General features: G+C 40.8%; 1 protein-coding gene across 3 annotated transcripts in view; it reads left to right on the top strand.

The window, feature by feature from the left end:
* The window catches only part of spryd3 (SPRY domain containing 3), a 60306-nt gene extending 43614 nt beyond the window's left edge, over positions 1 to 16692 (top strand). For 2 of the 3 annotated variants that reach the window (XM_056384070.1, XM_056384071.1), the window contains exons 8-11: positions 1304 to 1361; positions 7656 to 7775; positions 8359 to 8498; positions 12464 to 16692. In XM_056384070.1, the coding sequence (XP_056240045.1) occupies positions 1304 to 1361; positions 7656 to 7775; positions 8359 to 8498; positions 12464 to 12598 (453 nt within the window). In that variant the 3' untranslated portion in view covers positions 12599 to 16692. Of the gene's footprint in view, positions 1 to 1303; positions 1362 to 4383; positions 4608 to 7655; positions 7776 to 8358; positions 8499 to 12463 lie in introns of those variants that run through there. The other variant, XM_056384072.1, reaches the window with a different exon arrangement.
* Positions 16693 to 17152: the final 460 nt, after the last annotated feature.

Genomic DNA, 17152 nt, shown 5'->3' with positions numbered 1-17152 from the left:
CATAATGTCATTGCCCTCCTCCTCGTCCTTCCTTTCGTGTTCAGTATTGTGTTTCTACAGTAATGGAGGTGCAGCCTAGAAGACAGATAAAAATCTCTGGTAATTACCTCTGAGTCATGCTCTGATCTAATCCGAAAGTTGGCCCACTGGTTATTTCTGTTGGCATCGTGAAACCTGGAGAAAGACATACATACTGTACATGCAGACAGATGTAGTGAGAGACAAACATATCGTCAGCTCCGAGAGAAGTAGCAGACACTGACAGATATCCAGAACAGAGGGGGAAACGGAAAGAAATCCTCACAGTCATTAACATGTTAACGTGGGTAAAGGAATGCAGCAACCTGATCGAAACTTGCACTGGTTATAATACAGAGCAACACTGGGAAACACAGTACTGGCTTTGTACTTTAGAGCTGATTTAAAGTTGGTTGATTTCAGTTGAATTACGTATATACAGGGCGTTCAAGAAGTATTCAGACCCCTTCACTTTTTTCACATTTTGTTATGTTGCAGTCTTATGCTAAAGTCGTCATCAGTCTACACGCAGCACCCAGCAATGACAAAGCAAAAATAGAAATTTAGAATTTTTATCAAAAAGGTAAAACTGAAACATCACATTGACAGAAGTATTCAGACCCTTTACTCAGCACTTAGTTGAAATATCTTTGGCAGCGATTTGAGAATTTGAGGACAGTCATTTTCAGGTCTCTCCAGAGGTGTTGGATTGGCTTCATGTCAAAGATCTGGTTGGGACAGAGTTGTCACTCTTGCATTGTCTTGGCTGTGTGCTTAGGCTCATTGTCCCATTGGAAGGTGAACCTTCGGCCCAGTCTGAGGTCCTGAGCGCTCTGGACCAGGTTTTCATTAAAGGAGCTATCTCATAGAGCTATACAAAGGCAACTGGACTTTCTTATGGTTCTTGAAGACCTTTGATGGGTGTCTTTCTGGAAGTTCCTCCCATCTCCACAAAGGATCTCTGGAGCTCAGCCAGAGTGAGCATCAAGTTCTTGGTCACCTCTCTTACCAAAGCCCTTCTCTCCTGATTGCTCAGTTTGGCTGGGCGGCCGGCTCTAGGAAGAGTCCTAGTTGTTCCACACTTCTTCCATTTAAGAATTTTGGAGGCCAGTGTGCTCTTGGGAACTTTAAATGCAGAGGAATCTTTTTGTAGCCTTCACAGATCTCTGCCTGAGTGAGCAAAAACCTGCATGTTCTTGGCTGTACATGTCACATAGGTTTAAAACCAATCATGTAAACTGAGACTGTGTATTTTTGACCTGTGTATCTGTTTTTGTCTGTGCAGGATTACCCAAGGAACAGACATCCGGGATGGAGTAGAGGGTCAGTGGCTTACCATGCAGGTGAGATTTCAACCTTATTCTTCTCTTTGTCTTTCGGTCTTTTGTATAAGTGTGTGAGCTATTTCCTTTGTGCATGTGGAATTCCCCTGTAGTCTTGTTTCAATGAAATACATGAATCGGATATACTTCCTCTAAAGCATCTATCTGCTGCCTTTAGATGCAAACATCACAGGGCACCGCCTCAGCTGGATGTTAAGGTGCCTAGCACAAACAGAGATCAAGGAGGATTGCAGGTAGATGAAAAGGACAGAAGGCAGATAAAAGAGACGGTGACAGCATCAGAAAAAGGAGGAGGATCAAATCTCCATCTCCATCTCTTTCTGTGGGAGTTTGTGGATCTAAATATCTCTCTAAGTGATGAACCAAAAAGACACACAAAAAAATTGAGTTATCTTTATCTTCCCATGCCTCCACACACACGTTCAGTCTTGGTTGTTTGTGACCACAGGCCTGTGAGCATTATCTGCACAGGCATCTGCACAAACCCCCCTACAGCACCCATTCCAGGCCTCAGCATCCCTCGCTATCAGTGCTAAGAGATTAGCTATCAAACGCTGCTGCCATGATATGAGAATAGCGGCAGCTACAGTAGGTAGGTGGTTGTTATTACACCGTACAAGCTACGGTGGGTAGCTGAGTCTTTATCTGGAAATCCACTGTCACAGTCAAGATCTTGTTAGTCCTTATCTGAGTGAAGCAGTTAGGAGCTTGCTGGCTTTTATCAACATTATTTCGGTCGTCTGAAGTATCCCATTGTTAATCTCTCTCACAGGAGATTTCAGCTGCTCTTACTCTGAATGATTCACACGCCACAAATGCCATTTTCTTGTCTATGTTTTTCCACCAGGAAATGTGTATGAATTTATTTTTAGAGGGAGGTTTATATACTTTCTTCCAGTTGACCTCTAAATCAGCTATCAAAACACATTTTCTTGTTCACTCCGCACATTCCATTCATGTTTCGAGTTGATGTTTATAGTCCTAAATCCCCGTATCCCTTTGCAGATTCCATTTATACTTGAGATACATTAATAATAATAACAGTTGATGCTGGGTGTCCTGCCGGGGTCTGCGATTGATGCCTCATTGCTGAGTGACAGACGAGACCAGTCATTCACAGAGGCTCACCATGCCAGTCCCAGAGGTCTAGCGCTGCGGTCTGCCTGGTTTGGCTGCTGTGCGTTGGACACCACAGAAATGTGCACGCCCCAGCACAGCTCCCATTAATCTTATTTGTTAGAGACTAAAATGATGTATGTGGTTTTCCACGCTGTGTGTATGAGGTTTGCCTTCCCATGCTTGGGTTAAAGTGCAGGGTCTGATCCAGCTACTTAAAATCAACAGCCGGGGCCTCTTCTTCACGTCTCCCCTCGTCCCTGTACGCATCTGAGATTTTCACTGAACAGCTGAGGAGCCTCAAGAATTTAAGGCAGATGCTCTTTGGCAGGATGACAAAAACTTAATGTATACATAGTATTATATACACCAGGTCATACAACCACAGCAGAAATTGCTGTAAGAACAAATTACTTCTGCTTTGTTACCTTGGTTTTCCTGCTCGGTGCGAGCCAAGAAAGCTGTTCCTATGACAAGTGGTGCCTCTGTTTATTAGCATTAATGGTTAGTTTTTGTATTTGACCTTAGTATTGAAAAGGGCAAATATGTGCCAGGATATTCTTGGCAGGTCTTAGCTTCATATAGACTGTGTAAACTCACTGTTGTATCATTATCGTACCCCATGCTGTTGGTTAGTCCACTGTGAGTATTTGTAATGGTTTTTATCGTTACCGTGGCTTAAGACAGGTTCTCGAGTTATATTATGCAGCTTGGAGGCAAATACATAAATTACATAATGATTCAGTGCAACGTTCGTCCTTTTCTTATTTATACTGTGCATGTACAGTTTGACTACTGAGCTCTGTTTCTGTCACCTTGATTTATGCTGCGTTGTGTTGGGCACGTGACCAGTGTTGACCTGGATCACATGAGATGTGTATTACTGACTTTTGAGGTTGTTATTTTACTTCATATCCAGATATATTCCAGTTATATACACAAATGCCTGCCAACCCTATCGCTACTCCTTTGTATAGCTTATATAGTTTGAGAGTTCTTTGGCCTGAGCTGGTGTTACTACCAGTGTTTGTATTGGGAGCTGGCCCAGCGCGGACCTCCATCCTGTGTGTTGGCTCACGTTGGCTCCGCAAGTTAATGGGCCATGGGGCACTGCGGGCCCCTGTGGGCCCCTGTGGGCCCTATCAGGAGCAACCAGCCATCCAACCAGTGAGTGCTCCTCAGCAAGCCTCATTAACCCTGTCACCCCCTCCAAACCCCCATCAGTGACTCACACGTGCTATGACTCAACACCCGCAGCTGAAGGTTGTGCCCCACCACCAGCGCCACCATCCATCCCTCACCACCAAGCCAACACAAGATAATAGGGCTCAGTCTAACTTCTATGTTGTATATCAGTGACAGGGTCTAATCTGATTCCAGCTCAGGTTCTACAAAAACAATTATTCAATAGCAATATGTTGTGCAGGGCGATAATATCATCTTCTTACCTAATGGGACAAAAATGGTTTTGGATGACGTCGTCTCTGTAACACTTACAGGCACGAAGAGGTTCAGGTAAATGCACAGCCAGATGAACTGAGCATGTGCCCAGACCATGTGTCTGCACTGTGGGTGTCACCACACAACTAAAGGAATCAGGGCTGCAAGTGATGAATATTTTCATTATTCGCTAATCTACAGATCATTTCCTCCATTAATCAATTATTTGCTTTGTTAAATATATAATAGGGGATTTGCTCATTGCAATTGTCTGACCAGCAGTCCAAGAAAAGCCACTCTTTACACTGGAGAAACTGGAATGAGAGACTTTTTGGTATCTTTGCATAAAATATTACTTGGATCAGTCAATTACCATAATGACTGACGGTTAAGTTTTTAACTTTTCTTAACATTTACTTAAGTTTAAATCAATTAACAATATAATTTTGTTTGTATGTCTCATCAGCACCAACATACAGGCTACAGCCAGTACAGAAGACAGTAACTGCACCAGTACCATGTACCTGTAGAGTCCGTAGTGCCTCATGGCCCGGAAAATCTGCTGCTCATGCTGCACCACTTCATTCTGCAGTAGGTCCGACCGAAGATTATTTAAATGTATTGTGCATATACATAATAGCTGGGGCCTCACTGGCAAATGGGCCCAGGAAGTAAACTGTATATTATATATCAACATCTCAACATTTTGTTAGTGATAAACTCACATGGCAGCTGCAGATGGAATTTATAGTAAATTCTCATGAACATGTGTGGAATCATGGAAGAATATAAATATTTTGTTTTAATTTTTCATGTTTTAGGAGTCTGTGTAGTCATTGTTCCCTGGGCAGGGAAGCCCAGTCTTTTCCAGACAAACTCTCATGTTACGAGAAAGCCTGTTTTCCTATTCCCAGCTGGTCTCAGTCCTCAGCCAGGTTCTCTTAGCTGGAGCCACAGAGCCTCCTGCCCTTTCCTCCTGTGGGCCAGACTCCAAACCCTAAAATCAGATCCAGTTTTCACCCTCTTGTTGCTCCAAGGATGAACCTTAAATCCAGCACCTGGTGGCGGTCAAGGTCTCTGTTATTCTTACCAACAAATGCCTCACTCTTATCATCTGGACTTTTGCGTTAACACCATCACCAGGCTCCTGCTCCATCACTAGCCTCGGAGCCAAACATTGGTCAACACCTCTTTGCTAATTTTAAACTTTCTAGTCTCCAACACAAATTTTAACATTTTCCGCCACATCCTAGCTCCAAAATGAGCCGGCTTCCCGTATATCGATTTCCACCCTTTTTAGTACCAAAGCACACTTGAAAAAAAGCAACAGAACTATTATTGTATGCTCAAAAACAAAAATAGCCTCAGACAGCTGCCTCCCAGAATGAATTTTACTTTCTACTAGAACAAACAGACTTTTTTATGACAAGATTATTTAAACTTTTACCATGCAGAACATTTTATAATTTAATGCTGTAACTAATTTATTTTCATTTTCTATTAATGAATAGTTTATTTCTTCCAAGTAATTGATTAAACTCTTCAATGGACACTCCACCGACTTTACACATGAAGTTCAGTTAATTTGTATTGAAGAGTGATACTCAGCCAATGAAAGCAGTTGTATGATGTGTTGAGTTTAAAAAAAGACGAGCGGCATTTAGGAGGTAGTGGGATGATGTTTTGAACTTGAGCTGCATTAGTGACTAAAAGTCCTACCGCTTTAGTTTAGTATGGAAGTACAAAACTACATTTCTGGAGTGGCTTGTTTAATCTACAAAATGTCAGAAAACAAAAGTGCCCAGATCGTTTTTTTTTTTTTTTTTTGTCTCATTAACTGTCCAAAGATTTTCAATCTGCAGTGAAATATAAAACAGATAGAAGCAGCAAATTCTTCAAAATTGAGAATCTGTGAGCAGAGAATGTATTGCTTAATAAATTAGTTAAATTGATTATCAAAATTGTTGGTAATTAATTTTTTTTAAAACTGTTTCAGCCCTGATGTCATTATGTATTAAATATACAGGACACTCATGAAAGAAACAGTAGTAAACACTAAACACAAAAGAGTTTGTGTGTTTACAGTTTTTTTTTAAACATAATTAAAAGCTTGTCAATGAATTTTGTATTGTACGATTGTAGTTTGAGTCAATGGATCTATAAATACAATCACATAAGAAAAAGTGCTCCAGTTCCTTATTGCTTTAGGTAACATCCCTCCAGCCCCAGCCCTTTATGCTCCACCAGGCTTTTCCTGCTTGTACTGTCCCGGTCAACTAGCTCCATCCATAGGCCCAAACCTGGACTTCCACACCGCAGCTCACCTCCAGCGCCAGTCCTTGTCACTCTCCAAAGGCCGGGCTCTGCTATTTTTAGCCACGCTGCGCCTGTGCCGGCGTGGCTCCACTGTTTGCCTGGTGTGTGGTGTTGTGACAAGGGCCCGCATGGGAGCCGTAATGATACAGTGTCTCCGTCTCCCTCCTGGTGCTCAGATAGAGATTGTTTAAACAGTATCCTGAGCCGGGGACGGGTCCCATGACAACTCCATAAATATTTACCAGCAGCAGCCACGCCGCTTCGCTTGAGGAGAGCTCGTCTGCAGGCTACCTCTGCAATGTTTTTCTTTTGCCCTTTTTTTCCATTGTTGTCTCTCGCAACTGTAGTATGTGTTGTTTTGATGATTTCCTTTGGATGTTGTCGATGTCTTTTTTTTTTTTTTTTCTGCTAGCTCTGCTTTCACCTTTACACATCATCATCTGACTGGAATGTCAGGATGTCCTGTATGTTAGTGCTACATTGCATGTACACATGTTGCACATTGTGGTAAATACATTAAACGTGAAGTTCAGCAATGACACACATAACAGAAGAGCAAAAATGACCTCACACAAGTCTTGAAAAGATTTAAAAAGTCTCCTCAACAGGGTTTAATTTAATTTACAAAATATTTCCTCTTGCGCGCTGGTGGTAGTAATGTTAGTTGTAAAACATTTTTGTATGTGTATACACTTATAAACTGAAAGAGGGATTGTTGTGACAGTGGATTGTGCTACAGGAGGCTGTTCAGTCCTTTCTTGCGGAGTTTCAATCAGCACCATCAGGGGTCTGTTCAACAAAAGCGATTTGCAAGTACTACTTACACGTAGGTCGCAATTAGTGACAGCGTCCTGTTTAACAAATGACTGTCACATGCAAATGGCTTGTAGTCACCTGCAAATAAATATGTGTCCTGCTCTCGCCTGTTCATGCATGGGTCCCAAGTATGGTGTTTCTTTTGATTAGTTAAACATCTCAAGGTTGCTGCTGGAGGAAGTGATCACATATTGCAAGTAGCAGCTTGTGTGTTTCTGATTTGGTGAAACGGGCCCCAGGCCTATAGCAAACACTGTCGCTACAGCAGCTACAGCAGCTATGAAGCTCATTGCTTCATAATGGACAAGTGTTGCTTTTAGCTAAAAGCTGAAACGAACTTAAATTAATTGATCATTTTTAATTGGTTAAACCATTAATCATTTTTATGCCACATATCTGTTCCAGGTCGCATTAATTTAATTCATCATATCATTAGGATTTAATGTTATATACTATGTGATATAACAATAAATATCTGTAGGCCATTTTGATTGTGAAAACAGGTATTTATTTGCACTCTATGTGGTATTAAATTAAATCTAACTTGGAGAAACTCTGCTCACAGGTTAACAAACATAGTTCTGTCTCACTCCTCTTCTCTGACAGACGACGGGAAGATCTTTCACGGCAGCGGGGTCGGAGACGCTTTTGGTCCTCGCTGTTTCAAAGGTGACATCATGGGCTGCGGCATCATGTTCCCACGAGACTACATCCTGGATGGAGAAGGTGAGGGCACCGGGTTCAGGTGGTACAATTACACTGTCATTCATTAAAGCGGGTTGACGTGTTCGTGGGAGGTTTCGCTCTTAAACCTGATTACCGTGGTTTAGTATAAGACAGTTGCTGCAACAGTCGGTATTAACAGAGTTCATTGTGGGAAGGAAACTGGATTTGAACCAAGGTCCCCCGCATGGAAAACTGAGCAGTCACTCAAAGGCAAAATTTTTATCCCCCATCCTTTCCAAGAGAGACAAATATGGACTTTCCTGATCTCAGGTGATGTCAGTGCATCAGTTTCAAATAACCAAACATGTAATAACAATTCAGAAGTACTGCAATAATCAAATTTAAAGACAGCACAAGACAGCATCTAATGTCATCTGACCTTACGAGGGCCCACTAATAAGGCTACACATCTCATTTTGTGGCATTAATGAACATGTTTTGCAGTCTTCCTCCTCCACACTGTGTTACTTCGCTTGGTATTTCATCAGTTAATAAACCTGTGGCTCAGTGTCTCCTCCGCTCTGCTCTGCTTGCACATGAATGCCTTTCTCTCAAACACGCTGTGCTCCATTTTTGTCCTCAGGTGACATGGACGACTGGGAGCGGCTGGAGGTCCGCCCGGGTCACGCAGGTGTCCAGAACGTTCTGTACCTCAACGATGAAGAGGAGGAAGAGGAAGACGGGGAAGAGGCAGAGCAGGGACAGGAGGGAAGGAAGGTCACGGTGAGGAATACTCTAACACAGCTGCTTTAACTATCGCTACACACACATGTATTGTACACACAGTTTATTTTGCATGGCCATTAGGGGGCAGTGTAACAAGCTGTAACACATACTTGACAAATCATCATCTCATAAATCGAGTCTGGCAGACCTAGTGAAGAGTTTCTTATATAGACATGCAGCCAACAGAGCAACATCAGGATCCATCTGAACTAATGAATGTTGCATTGAATCACTTTAGCTGGGATTTGGTCTCCGCCAACTCTTGAGGGAAATTTCTGGCTCTTCAGCTGCTAAATTCTGCTAAATTCTTCATTGTGCTCACAAACTGGTCACTGTTGTTTGGTGCTAAGCAGGCAGTGAACAGAGGGTTTTCATCAGAGCTTTTTTGCTGAGAACATTATACATGTGGAGATGACAACAGAGGATAACAGTGGGTCCTGGGAGGAATCTGTAATGCTACGCTCATGTCATTGTTCAGGCTGTAATTTCTCACAGCTACAGACGTGTCGACAAATATGTGGCAAAATCCAGTTTTAACACTGACACCGTCAATTCAACAAATTTAGAGGGAATCATTAACTGTTTGTGTCTGATTTTCACTACACTACTACCGCAACAGATAAGTAACTGAACAAATGTGAACATTAGGGGTTAAAATTATGTGTGACCTCTCCCGAGCCGGAATTGGGGGCGGATTTCCTGAACATCCTATTCTACTGAGTTTCTGTGAATGCAGCAGAAGCAGCCAGATTAACCTGGAGGAGATTTTGAAGAGCAAATTGAAACTACGTTAAAATGTTTAGGAGACAATTTATAGGATAAAACTACTGTATATCTATACAGGTGAGTACAATACATAGTCAGGGGGAGGTATATGGAGATGCTTTAAAGTGCAGCATCACAACAGTCAAACTTTACGCTACAGATGGACACATCCTTACATCTCCATTCTGTTTATACAGTGTCTATATCCTAAATAGCCAAAGTATTATGAAATTATATTTGTGCATCAGTCCTGACATTTTGAGCATGAGGAAAAGATTTTTTGAAAGCACATAGATTATTATCTATTGGCTTTGGGGTGTTTATAATAATTTTCGACAAGAACGCAGTGGACCTGTTGCTGCACCTGCACTTGCCATCGCCTTTCCACGTGTTGTTGTTGTTGTCGTCGTCATCGTCAGACTAGAACTCTTCCTGGGTTGTTATGCTGCTCCCCAAGAATCACATGTCCAATACCTACAACATCTACGACATCTACGGTACCTCCAGTACCTGTGATGGTGTAGAAAAAAAAGTAGAGTCACGTTTTCCGAATTTTGGCATCGACTTGGTACCGAAGTTTTGGCGCTTGTGGTTTCCCTGGTTACACTGTGCCACAATCTGTGCCAGCCAATCTTGAAAATGTATTTTTGATTGCCTCATTAAAACTATTAGTTACAAGAGGAGTAGAGAAGCACTGGGAGAATGGTAAGTCGACTCTCCACAGTCACATTTATATAGTTTATAAAGCTTTGTTACATATCTGGTTTTTATCAGCGTTTGTGAAATTACATTTTTAAGTTTAGTTCTGTAATTCATTAGCTTGCAATCAAGCTATCTTGGTAGGTAGCTAGCTGACCACTGCTTGATAAGTAGTCAATCAGCCTGATAAACAAACTAAGCTAAACCAAAGCACTGTAATAATCATTAATGTAGTTCCTTAAAAAAAGTCCTGAGTTGATTATAATATTTATAAAGCCAGCTGACTTACTAATTACTAACCACCAGACAGGATGCTTTTAAAATGAGATGTGACACACACAGTGCAACAAAATCACATGATGGATTTACAGCAGATTGATTTAAAGTTGAGTTGTTTTAAAGGAACTACATTAAGAGTTGAAGCACAAATAAAATGCAAGATGCCCTGTGGATTTTTCTTATTTATTTCTTATCTTATTTTATTCCTGTTTACATTCACTGTTACTCACCACAGCATGTTTTGTGTATCCGTGAGGACTAACAAACGCACTAAATGCATTTCCAGACAAATTTTCGAAGCATTTTAAAAACTGCATTGTTTACATCCATGATTAATTGCTAGCAGTCTTCTCCTTCACTCCTTTGTGGGCACATTGCTGTGTTTCTTGGCTCGTTACTGCCACCTGTAGATCAGTGGGAGAGTGTGTCTTGTCGCGTACGTGCTCTGTGCGCACAGGAACAACCAGAGACCCACCTGTAACAACATTATGCTCTATCACTATCAGTGTTCAAAAAAACTCCATGACGTACCTTTAATATACATTACTTTTTTTTTTTTTTTTGCCAACTCTTCATGGAGTGCACTACACAGCAGGATAACAGCAATTGTTTTACATGACTTACAAGGGCAGAAACTTCAGCGACTTGCATCATAATGATTACCCTCATTTTCTGGTGTAACATGGCTCCTGTGAGACCATCACTGTGATCTTTATATGGCAATCCACACAAGCGGCCAATCTCACTGAACCTCACTGTAATGTTCAGCACTGTGCAAAAGTTTTAGGCTCTTTAGATGTTTGGATTCTTATCCATCACACAACACCATCAGCGAGGCGTCAGATTGAGTCCAAAGGAGCCCAAACACACAGCCGGATTCATAAAGAACTATCTTCAGAGACAAGACGAACAAGGAGTCCTGCAACAGATGGCTAGACCTCCGCAGAGCGCAGATCTCAACATCATAGAGTCAGTCAGGGATTACATGAAGAGACAGAAGACACCGAGACTAAATCCTAAATCCACAGAAAAACTGTGGCAGGTTCTCAAAGGTGATTGGAACAACTTACCTGCCAGATACCTGAAAAACTGAGAACTGATGTTGTTTTAAAGGCAGACGGTTGTCACACCAGATACTGATTTGATTATTTTCTGTTTATTGCTCTTTGCATGAAGTCATTAGATAATTAAAAACTATTTCTGGCATTATTTTTGAAAGCATTAGTGTCTAAAACTTCAGCACAGCACTCGCTAATCATCTAACTGCTTCATGTTCAAACCGTTGTTTGTTTGTGATGGTTTTAATTACTGCGGTTTCACTTTGTCTTGACTCATAGCTGCCGGGCAAACTTGCCTGTGCAGTTGTGCAAGCAGAGGCCAAGGAGGTCATTGAGCGGGTGTGAGAGCACGCGGTACTGAAACCCAAGTGGGTGAGAATAGAACAGGCCGAATCATAATCCAGGGATTTGTCAATATTTATTCAGCAGGACACATTACCCTCAGTGCACTGCTCCATAACATTACAGAGGCCTCTATGGGCACGGCTGCACGTGTGTGAGGGTGATGGGGGGCAACCGTGTGTGTGTGTGTGTGTGTGTGTGTGTGTGTGTGCGCAATAGAGACCCACAGCACACACACACTGTACTGCTGCACTGCCGGTGTTGTTCAAACTAATGAAGCCTGTTGCAGTTTCACTTACCCTTCATCTGTAATTGAATAGCGGTTAAGCCTTTCTTTTTAGAGTGGGTGGCACAGTAAATGTTTGATATGTGACTCAGCCTGATTTATCGTAGACACACACTCCACAGTACTTCACTTGTTGTTTTAGTATGTCGGTATTTGTTCTCAGACTTGGAAAGAAGCCCTCAGTATTAGCATTGAAAAGCTTGTTGATGTTCTTTTGAGAACAGCTGGATAATGTTTGATCACTCGCTGATTTAGTAGAGACATGTACTGTAAACATTGACTCCCCCCCCACCCCCACCCCAAGAAGACAGACATTAGACTGTCACCTATTTTTTTTAAACCATATTTCCTAACTGCACATAATTCCTGTTTACAAGTGGCACTCTCCAATGAAGTTTGTATTAGTATCAGTCATTATGAAGGACTTTTCTTTCTTGACTAATTGTTCCAATGCTCCATCGGGGGGTTTACCTTCACTGAAAGGCTCATGTTTGTGTATTTTAACTCACTGTCGCCCCCCTGTGGTGCTGCAGGTGTTCTTCACGAGGAACGGGAAGCTAATGGGCCGGAGGGAGATGGTGGTTCCTCCCGGCGGCCTCTACCCCACCGTGGGAATGCTAAGCAGCGGAGAGAAGGTGAAGGTGGATTTACATCCTCTCAGTGGATGAGCTGAGAGTTTGGACTGGACTTGTGATGCCCTGCAAACAGCTGGCTGCACTGTAGAGCTCACCCACAGTAGCCTAGCATGCTGCTAACACTCGCCAGAGCACACTCGGCTCAGCTGCACACATGCACGTCGCTGTCGTCTTCCTCGACACTACCCCCGGCTTTTATTTATAAGACTTGTATAGTACATTGTGTACATCTCACAATCATCACAGAAACACAACCAGGCCCTTCTCCTGGCTGTAAAGTAGCAGAGAGAGAGAGATAGATATCCTACATGAGCTGTGTAGGTTAACAGTGTGCAGTGTGCAGGAGTAGATGACTCCTGAGAGACATTTAACCGATAATACTATGCAATCTGCACTGCTATCATCCTCTCATCTAACCTCCGTTTGCATGCAGCGTGTCTCTGAAACACTGCGCTGTTAAATCCCGCTCATGAGGTCTGGCACGCTTGGTTTATTTCATTTGTCACGACCCCAAGCAAAGCAGAGCGAGGCCAACAGTTGTGCCGAGTCAGAGCTTGTTGGCACTTTTATGTTTCAGGGAATAGACCCTCTCCCTTTCTCTCTCCCTTTCTCTCTCTTTGTCTCTCTCTCTCTCTTTGTCTCTTTCTCAACCTCTCTCTCCCTGTCCCCTCTTTCTGGGTGAGGCTGCCCTCCTGTGAGCGATCAGGGACCTGCTGTTGCCCCAAACTCCCTCACTGCTCTCCTGGAGCTGGCTGGAAGTGAACAGTGGATCTGTTTCAATATTTCATTTTGGATCTGATTATTGTAGAGGATTATTACAAGTTTTAGTAATCACTACCAAACATACGATTCTGCTCCTGAGCAGCATCAGAATCAGACGTTTCCTAAGAGTGGATGAATAGATTTGTGAGTATTTTATAGTTTCACGTTGGAGCCGGAGTAAATGAACGTGTCAGGTATATTTTCTACAAGGAATCTGCAAAATACACATTTAAATTTATCTTCTACTTCAAAAGTTCAGGGAATGTGTTTGTTTTTTTTGTTTTTCTTTTGTTTCTTTTAGAACATGAATGAACATGAGGAGACTTTAAAGGAAGACATGCATACAGTGGGTGGACAAAATAACAGGAACACCTTATATCATGGAATCCAGTGTAACATAACAAACTACAGCCATAAAAAATAACCATCGTGTTCAATACACACCTGAAAGTAAAATTTACCTTTGCACCTCACACAGACGTATCAGTTTCAGGGCTATTGAATTGGATTCTGTCATACTGTAATGTGTTATACTGTTATTTTGACATTTCCATTTGTAGAGGTTTTACTCTCTGTGCATGTTAGCCCTCCATATGAAGGATTATTTTCTACTTTAATTTTCCTTTTTTTCCAGTTTTAACCTTAAAGCTAGAATGATGTGATATTTATTTTTAGCTTAAAAACTGCTTAAGAGCCAAGAGACAGAAAATATCTAAATAATTTCTTGCTTTTCCAGTCAGAACATAACTTCCTCTCTGTGATGCCATATGTGGTGTATTATTAACTGCTGGATGTTTTTTTTTTTTTTAAAGTAAAAAGACAATGATGTTTGGTTGCTGCATGTGGTTTAACAAAAAAAAAAAAAGATGTGCTTGTGTTCCAGCATATGACAGCAGCACCAGGGGCCTGTATCACAAAGTGAGATTAGTGGGGTGATCCAGATATCTTTGGGATTAGCTCAGGTTTTGTAGATGGAGAGGGACTTTCCCATTTGGTAAAGTGGTCTCAGACTTTTGACCCCACTGTAGCTCGTCCAGTCAACAGTCTAAAACCCAAAAGTTATCAATTTAATTATCTTGAGATGTAAGAAAACAGTAGATCCGGCTCATTTGTAACCAGATTAGATCAATATGGTAGCTCAATGCTGAATGGAGCAGAACCTGGTCAAAATAGTCCGACTGTCAGCCAATCAGATCACTGGAAAATTGAAGTAATCGTTCCTTCAGAATCCAAACATGGACGAAGAGTTTACAGTAGCTGCAAGTTTTAAAGAACAACAGAAACATTTTTATGTATTGCTTACATGATAATTATGACAAAGATAGAAGAAAGTGCCACTAATGATTATTTTCATTATTGATTAATCCACCAATTATTTTCTTTATCAATTGGTTGAAAGGGGTGAAAATATCTGTTACAATTTCTTAAAACCCAAGTGGGTGTTTTCAGATAACTTGTCCAATCAACAGTCTAAAACCCAAAAGTTTTAAACTTAATTTATCATAGGACTGATCCATGTGTCTACTCTGGGTTTAACACTGCGGTACAACCAACAGGCTAATGAATGATTATTATAGCTGCATATTAATTGCCTGTTAATTAGCTGTTTAAATACATGCAACATTTCAGGAGGATTGACCTAGTCAAGCAGTAATTTCTGTTCAGTCTAATCACAACAAATTTGTTCTTAAGAGAATTTTCTTGTATTTCAAATTTTCTCTTCGGTTACGATTGGAAATTACGAGTGGTCCAGAAATCATGAACAGATGCTCTGCTTTTCACCACAGGGGAAGAAACACTGATTTTACATAAGGATCATAATACCTTAATCAGAATTATTTGGAGTTCAAACATGATATTGCAAATTTACTGACAGTTTATGTTTTGTAAATATATATATATAAGTACTAAAATAGTACTACATTTAAAACGTAGAGATGAAATTAATTATTTACAAGTTTGTGCAGCTAAGAATCTGACTTGAAACTCGTACGAAGTATATAATTTTTTTTTGCATCATGCCCATCGTCTCTTTTATTCCATGCGTTCTTTTTTCTCAAAACCTGGTGCCTATATTACCCACAATGCAACTCAACCACTGATAGTTTGTTCAGATCCAGGTGTGTCATGCTTTGAGCTGCTAACCTCACATAGAGATAAGGAGTGGGCTACATAGGTCCGGTAAATTCACTTCTTTCTAACCATCTACAAACTCGTAGACTTCAGAATCCAACTTCTAGGGAGTTGTCAGATTTCACTCGTCTCCCGCTGGAGCCACAGAACATGAACTTTTTTTTTCCACATATATGCAGCAGGACTCCAGAAGACCTATAACTAGACTTTGATGTGTACATTTGGTTTAGTTCCCCTTTAACAGTTCCAGTTTAGTAAATAACGGTTATCCAGTATCACAGATGTTTGGCTCAGTTAAACAGGCGACCCCCACAGAGTTGAACTTTCTTCGTGATACAGGCCCAAAAGCTGAAGCAATCTGTGTAGGAGAATGAGAAATACTGTTGGGTTTGTCATATTGTGTAAGTGGGAGCTGGTTTCCACACAAATAATTCTGAGTGATGATTTTTTTTTTTTTTCTTCTGTTTGATTAAAGGGAATGATACCAACATTATTATTATTATTATTATTATTATTATTAGCTAAATCGGTTAACCAAAATCTTCATCAAATTGGTTTTGTCTGCATCCTCACATCTGTATCTGTCCATTACAACATCAGCAGCCCTGTAACTTTAAAGTACATTCCTCTGTACCTTCCTGTAAGGTGCATGCAGCAGGTTTTTGTAGTGTTTTGGCCTGAGGACAAACCGCATCATTCATAAACTAGGATACTGCAAACAGTAATGCTAGAGATATAACATGCTGTAAAATTACGACACAGGGTTTAACTGTTAAATCACATATCTGCTGGAGATTGTATGTTTTGTTTTTAGCTGTTGTCATGCATTTGTTTTAGAGTCATCTGTATAGACATGTTAAAAAATGTGAATCAGTCTGTTTTTCTTCTCCTGCAGGGCTGGATAGAGACTTAAGTACAGGTTGTTACAGCCTAAACTGTAAAACCTAAGCTAGACAGTGCAAAGATATTAATGCGACACTGATGTGGACATTTCGGCCACATCTAAGTTCAGGGTATTAAACTCACTTATATTTAAGTTTACTCAGAATCTCAGTTTACAAAAAATGACACCTTTCAACCAAATTAGAGCTAAATCTGGTTAAAAGTTTTGTAGTGTCTTCAAACGTACTCACCAAGGACTCCTGTAATAATAATCCCTCGCCGACTTGCACTATAACGGCCTTGTTCAGTACATGTATGATCATCAATAAAGGTTTCAGCAATGTAACAAAGTTGTGTATTGTTTTATTTTAAATGTTCTAAAAGTTTGTCCAAGTAGCTCCAATGTTTTTGAGCCTGAGGTTCAAAAGTTGTGATTTATAATTACGGTTTCTATTTTATAGATGCTTTATTAATCAGTTATGAGCCGATCAGAATCAGTTTTTTGGGTTGCCAGGTTGTGGAAAATCCCTCAAGCTGGTGTTTATCCTTTATTTGGTAATAATGAATTTAGAAATGTTCATAAAGTTTCTTATGAAATCTAGTCTGCAGTTAAACAAAGTTATTAATTATGGATTCACCTACATTCACAGAAAACATTCTCTGCGTGTTTTTCCAGAAGGTAAGTCTATGAGATGAATTTGGTCCATTAATAAAATTGCAAAGAAATGTGGGTTCGCAAACTATCAACAAGAAAAGCAAACCAAAATTATTTTCATTCCATTATGACAAAAAGCTATAATGTGAAATGCA

This window comes from Seriola aureovittata, chromosome 9, assembly GCF_021018895.1.
Source record: "Seriola aureovittata isolate HTS-2021-v1 ecotype China chromosome 9, ASM2101889v1, whole genome shotgun sequence".
NCBI classification, from domain to species: Eukaryota; Metazoa; Chordata; class Actinopteri; order Carangiformes; family Carangidae; genus Seriola; species Seriola aureovittata.
This window is presented reverse-complemented; position numbering and strand designations above follow the sequence as displayed.